Source organism: Eimeria tenella, genomic scaffold (genome assembly GCF_000499545.2).
Source record: "Eimeria tenella Houghton genomic scaffold, Eth_scaff594, whole genome shotgun sequence".
NCBI classification, from domain to species: domain Eukaryota; phylum Apicomplexa; class Conoidasida; order Eucoccidiorida; family Eimeriidae; genus Eimeria; species Eimeria tenella.
The window spans coordinates 1-6,099 of record NW_013545722.1 but is presented as its reverse complement, the minus strand read 5'-3'; the positions used below and the strand labels follow the sequence as shown (position 1 = coordinate 6,099).

Here is a 6,099-nt window from a genome sequence, read left to right as displayed (position 1 = left end):
AAACCTTAAACCCTAAACCCTAAACCCTAAACCCTAAACCCTAAACCCTAAACCCTACTTGCTGGGGCAGGGGTAGCGAGGACTGGAGGACAACGGGGAAGGCCTCGACGAGAATGGCTTGTCCAATTTCTCCTTTTTTTCTGTCTCCAAAAGGCAAGAAAGGAGACAAAGTGGCTTGCTGCAGCAGCTCTTTGGAGGTTTGCAGCTGCTGCAGCAGCAGGTGCATCGTGTCGAAGCTTATGCTGCAGCAGCCGGGCTGCTGCTCCTCCACCGAGCACAGCCGGTTTGCTGCTGCTGCTGCTGCTGCTGCTGCTGCTGCAGCATTGGGAGCCCCGCCGGCGTCGCCGGAGGCCGGGGGGGCGCCTCCAGACGCCTGCGCTGCTGCTGCTGCTGCTGGTGCTGCTGCTGCTGCTGCTGGTGCTGCTGCTGCTGCTGCTGGTGCTGCAACAGCAGCAGCCGGCTGTGGGGCCCCTTGAACCCGCACTGCCACTCCCTGGATGTGCGCAGTAGCAGCAGAAGGGACAATTGCGCTCCAGCGGTGGTTCCCCTGGCGGGGGGCAGCAGCAGCAGCAGCAGCAGCGGCAGCAGCAGCAGCAGCAGCAGCTTCCTCTTCAAAGCCCTCGGGCAGCTTCATGTGCCACTGGGAGGGGCCCTTGTCCATAACAACAGCCCTAAATTAACAGGAGCAGCACAACCAACTGCTGCTGCTACTGCAGGCCAGGCAGCAGCAGCAGCTGCTTTCTTTCTCTGGTGGGTGGGGGAAAAAAGAGCAGCAGCAGCAGCAGCAGCAGCAGCAGCAAGAGCAACAACAGCAGCGACAGCAGCAGCAGCAGTGGGCTCGGCCCCTCTAACAAGCAGCCAACCCCACTCTCTCCCCCCGAACACTGCCACCAGCAGCACCACGAGCAGCAGCAGCAGCAGCAGCAGCAGCAGCAGCAGCAGCAGCGGCGGACCAGTCCGCATCCGTGAAGGCCTGGGGCTGCTGGTCTGCTGCTGCTGCTTGGCGCTGCAGCCCGCGGGCTCTGTAGCCGTCGGAAAACAAAAAGCAAATATCTGCTTCCACTTCCATCCGCCTTTTGAACGCCGCGCAAACGGCCCCCATCTTCGGGTGTACAGACACCGCAGCGTGCGGCCCCAGGTGTACAGGCACCTCAGTCCGAGGCTTCAGGTGTACAGACAGCTCAACTTACGGTCCCAGGTGTACAGGCAGCTCAGTCTGAGGCCGCAGGTGTACAGACACTTCAAGCTGCGGCTTGAGGTGTACAGACAGCCCAGTCTGAGCTCAACTGGCGTGCTGCGGTGTATGTACACCGGCACCTCCCTCTTCAGGTGTACGTACACCTCAACTTGCGTGCTGCGGTGTACGTACACCTCAGCTTGAGTGCTGCAGTGTACGTACACCTCGAGATGCAGCCTCAGGCGTACGTACACCTGAAGAGAAGAGTACCTGCACCTCAGGGTGGGTGCTCAGGTGTACGTCCACCTCAGGCGAGGGAGTTGGGGTGTACGTACACCTCAGGGGCTGGCACTGGGGTGTATGTACACCTCAGGGGCGGGCGCTGGGGTGTATGTACACCTGGAGAGGCGCAGGGGCGGCGGGAGAAGGCGCTATTTGCTGCAGCTTTTCGGCGGATCGAAGCCTCTTTGGGCTGCCCAAAGATGCTGCGCTGCTGCTTCTGCTGCACTAAAAGCCTCCCTACGACTGCCCTGAACGTCGCTAGCTAGCTGCTGCTGCTGCTGCTGCTGCAGCTGCTGCTGCTGCTGCATCTGGCCCAAGTCTAGGGCTTCGAGGCCCCTGGCACTAACAAAAGTAATCGGCAAATGATTGGGAAGAGTTAAATCTAAAGAAAAACTAAAAGGCTTTTCTTTTGGGCTAATTGCGTTTCCTGTAGATGCGCATACACCTCAGCGCGGGACAGCCTGCTGCCCGATCTGGCATTTGTTTTCTTCTTTTCTCTAAACTAAACGCCAAATTATATTTATTTTATTATATTTAATCCAATTTATTCACTCTAAACTGTGTGTTTGTTTCTCTAATGCAGCGTTCCCTCTACTCTACACCAACGCAGCCCCGAGCCAGCCCAGGCATGCATGCGAGCAGCCAGCAGGTGCCGTGAGGCTCCAGAGAGCGAAACAAAAGCACTTTAAATCGAAAACATTGAATTAAATTGTCTACTTTAATTGTTTTAAATAATAATAAATCATTTCCTCTTTTTTCATAGCTTCCAACCCGCCAGGAAGCCCCAAGTTCCAGGTGTACAGACACCTTCTGCACACGCCTGCCGAAGCCTCTTCTTCAATTTCAACCAAACGAACGCGATTTGCCGCTAAAATGAAACAGAAATAAATTAATTTAATTTAATTAATTTAATTTATTTGATTAATTTAATCAATTTAACCAATTTAATTGGTCTAATTCAAGTGATGAAGCTGATTGGATTGAACAGCTGAGACGCTGTGTGCGGCAGCCAGAAGACGCCAAACAAAACCCAAAAAGAAAACAAATTCAAAAATAATAAATTCAAAAGTTAAATAAATAAGAATTAAACAAAGAAAAATAAATAAGGATTAAATAACAACTAAACTAAGAAGCATTAAATCGAAGAGGCTTCCTCCGTGGAGCGCATCCGATAGCTGCAGCTTGGACCATATAGCTAGCTGGAGCTAGCTAGCTAGGGCTAGCCAGCTGTGGGGAGGTAGCTGCGGCTAGCTGGCTGTGGGTGAATGCAGGTAGCTAGCTAGCTAGCTGCCTGCGTTTAGCTCAATGCAGCCAGTTCCCTGCATTTTGCTAGTTGTAGCCAGCCAGCCGCAGCTAGCTAGCCGCAGCTAGCTAGCCGTAGCTGGCTAGCCGCAGCTAGCTAGCCGTAGCTAGCTAGCCGTGGCTAGCTGGCCATAGAGAAATTCTAAACACTTAAGAAACCACTAGCTCTTCCCCCCAGAAGAAAGAAAGAGCCCTAGCCTGCACGAAGTAGCTAGCTGCAGCTACTGGGGGAGAGCCCTCGCTAGCTAGCTAGCTAGTTTGTGAAGCCCTGGCTAGCTAGCCACACACTACAGCTTTGCCTAGCTAGCCACACACTACCGCTTTGCCAAGCTAGCTACAGACAAGGGCCCTGGCTAGCTAGCCATACAATGGCTAGCTAGCCATACACTGGTCAGCTAGCCACACTGGCTAGCTAGCCAAACACTACGGCTTTGGCTGGCTAGCCACACAATGTGGCTTTGGCTAGCTAGCCACGCACTAGCTAGCTAGCGACACACTAGCTAGCTAGCGACACACTAGCTAGCTAGCCACACACCAACTGGCTAGCCACTAGCTAGCTACACACACTGGCTAGCTAGCCACACACTATCAAGCTAGCCACACACTAGTTAGCTAGCCACACACCAACTAGCTAGCCACGCACTGGCTAGCTAGCCACACACTGGCTAGCCACACACTAGCTAGCTAAGCACACGCTAGCCACACATAGTGGCTAGCTAGCTACACACTGGCTAGCTAGCCACACACCGGCTAGCTAGCCACACATTACGGCTTTGACTAGCTAGCCAGAAAATAAAGCCTGGCATAACACAATTCCAAAATGAATTAATTAAATTGATCAATCCAATTAGAGGAATTAATTAGATGAATAAATGAATTAAATGAATTAAAAGAAATAAATTAAATGAATTAAATTGAAATGAAGAAATGCAAATGAGGCCAACTGGGAAATGAATTTAAACTAAATGAATAAAATTAAATAAATAAAATGAAAAGAATTTAAACAAATGAGTTAACGAAATTGGTAAAATGCAAAAAAAAGAATTTAAATCAAATGAAATGAATTAAATCAAATAAGTGAAATGAAAATACTTTCAAATAAAATGATTATAAATCAAAAAGTTGTATTTAGGAAATGCAAATGCATGCATGCAAAAGGCCGCAACTATAAAACTGAATTAAAAATAAACTTTGGTATTTTTATAAATATAAATACTTATTATAAAATAAATGCAAATATTTATGTAAAATAAATATAAATATTTATTTAAAATCAAAATAAGTATTTAAATAAAATAAAAGACATTTAATGGGAGAAGAAAGCAAATTAGAAAAGACATAATAGACTTCAAATGGAACCGTTTTAAATACACATGCAATCAAAATAAATGAAAATAAACAAAATTAAAATAAATATATATAAATATAAATATAAATAAACATAAATACATATAAATACATATAAATAAATATAAATAGATATGAATAAAATAATTAAATAAAACGCATGCAGGGGCGAGGGAAACAGCCCTTCGAGTGTACGTATACCTACACTCCATGCATGCATGAACTTGGGAAAAATAAATTAAAAAATAAAAAGCATTTCAAAGAATAAAACATTTAAATGCATTTAATTAAAAAAGCATTTAATAAATTAAATGAATTTAAACACAAGTGCATTTATTTGAAACTCAAAAGATAAAGATGTCCAAAAGGCGGAAAAGACAAAAAAAGCAAAAAAGGAACTAAAAAGAGATAAAATGAAACATTAAATGAGATAAAGAGATGAAATGAAATAAAAACAAATAAAAGGAAATGATAAATGAAAGGAATTAAAATAAATAAAATGAAATCTAAAAATAGCAAAAAAGAGAAAGGAAATTAAGAGAACGCAAAAAGGGACAAAAAAGAAACGCTGAAAATTAAAATGCAAAAAAGACAAAAAAAATATAAAAAGAAAACAAAAAGGGACAAAAAAGATACCAAAAAGGGATAAAAACAAGACAAGAAAGGAATATAAAAGATACCAAAAAGGGATTAAAAGGATATTGAAAAGAGACAAAGAAGGAAACTAAAAAGGGACAACAAAGACAAAAAAGAATAAAAAAAAACAAAAAAGAAACAAAAAAATAGACGCTGCAGCAGCAGCAGCAGCAGCTGCTGCTGCTGCTGCCAGAACATTTGCATGCAGATTAAAAAAGAAATAAAAATAAAGGAAGAAATAAAAGGAATTAAAAATAACCAAACTTACTTCTTGAATGATAAATACAAAGAGTTCAAATTAAAAATGCATTTTTGTTTCCTGTTTGATTTGCATGCAAATCTTTTGGCGGCAAAGACTTTGAGGTGTACGTACACCTCAAAGTGCTCAAAATTTTCAACTTTAATTCATTTAAACTTTAATTATTTGAACTAGATTTGAATTTGAATTTAAATTTAAGTCCAATTCAAATAAATTGAAGTTTAAATGCAGCTTATCTACAAATGAGCTGCAAATCTGCAAACGCAACTTGCAGCAGAGCGAAACAAACAACAAACAAATAAACAACTAAATAAATAATAAACAACTAAATGAACAGTAAATAATGAATAGTAAATGAATAAATAACTAATAAATAAATTAAATAAATAACAAACTAAATAATAGACAAAACTAAAAGCGCGAACTTGAGGAAGAGAAGAGAGTCGAAGGACTTGGCGTTTCGCGAAGAAGAAACTCGAGATAAAAAGAACCACAGAGCGAAAAACGCGGAAACAAAGGCGGAAAAAAGCGGAAATAAAGTGGAAATAAAGGCGAATTAAAGGAGAACTAACGGAGAATTAAAGGAGACTCGAAGGAGACTTGAAGAAGAAGAAGAGCGGAGAAAAGGCGCTTTAAATGATCTTTTTGGACCTGAAGAACCTCTTGAAGAAAAAGGCGGAGAGCAAACTGGCGGCCACGAGGAGGCAAATGTTGAGAGCCGAAAAGAGCAGCAAAGTGGCAGCAGCAGCTTCCGTTTGCTGGCGCATCTTTTCGTCTTTTTCGCGCAAAAACAGAATGTTGTTGTGAAACAGCTTCAGCTTGTCCTGCAGCTGCAGCAGCTGCAGCAGCACCTCGTCCAGCTGCTCCGCCTTCGCCAGCTGGCTGTAGTCCCGTGCTGCGGGGCCCCACAGCAGCTGCGCCTCCACCGAAATTTGCTGCTTCGAAATGTTCTTCACGCAGAACATGTGCAGCCCCGGCTTCGTGCTGGTGAATCCGGTCTTCACGCGGTCTCTGCTGCTTTGCTGGAACACGGGGGTCTTGCTGGCGGGGTCCGTGGCCTGCACGTGCAGCAGCAGGGGCCCCCCGGGGCCCCCGG

General features: G+C 44.6%; 2 protein-coding genes across 2 annotated transcripts; both read right to left on the bottom strand.

Moving 5' to 3' along the window:
- Positions 1-40: 40 nt before the first annotated feature.
- On the bottom strand, positions 41-1,102 carry ETH_00011420 (uncharacterized protein; the record flags this gene model as incomplete). The annotated part of the gene is made up of 2 exons (XM_013380412.1): positions 41-671; positions 954-1,102. 2 exons carry the CDS (start codon positions 1,100-1,102, stop codon positions 41-43), a joined length of 780 nt encoding a protein of 259 aa, XP_013235866.1.
- A 4,533-nt stretch (positions 1,103-5,635) lies between these two features.
- On the bottom strand, positions 5,636-5,968 carry ETH_00011415 (transmembrane trafficking protein, transmembrane protein Tmp21 precursor, putative; the record flags this gene model as incomplete). Its single annotated transcript, XM_013380411.1, has 1 exon — positions 5,636-5,968. The coding sequence occupies one exon, from the start codon at positions 5,966-5,968 to the stop codon at positions 5,636-5,638; it is 333 nt and encodes a 110-aa protein (XP_013235865.1).
- Between the last annotated feature and the right edge of the window lie 131 nt (positions 5,969-6,099).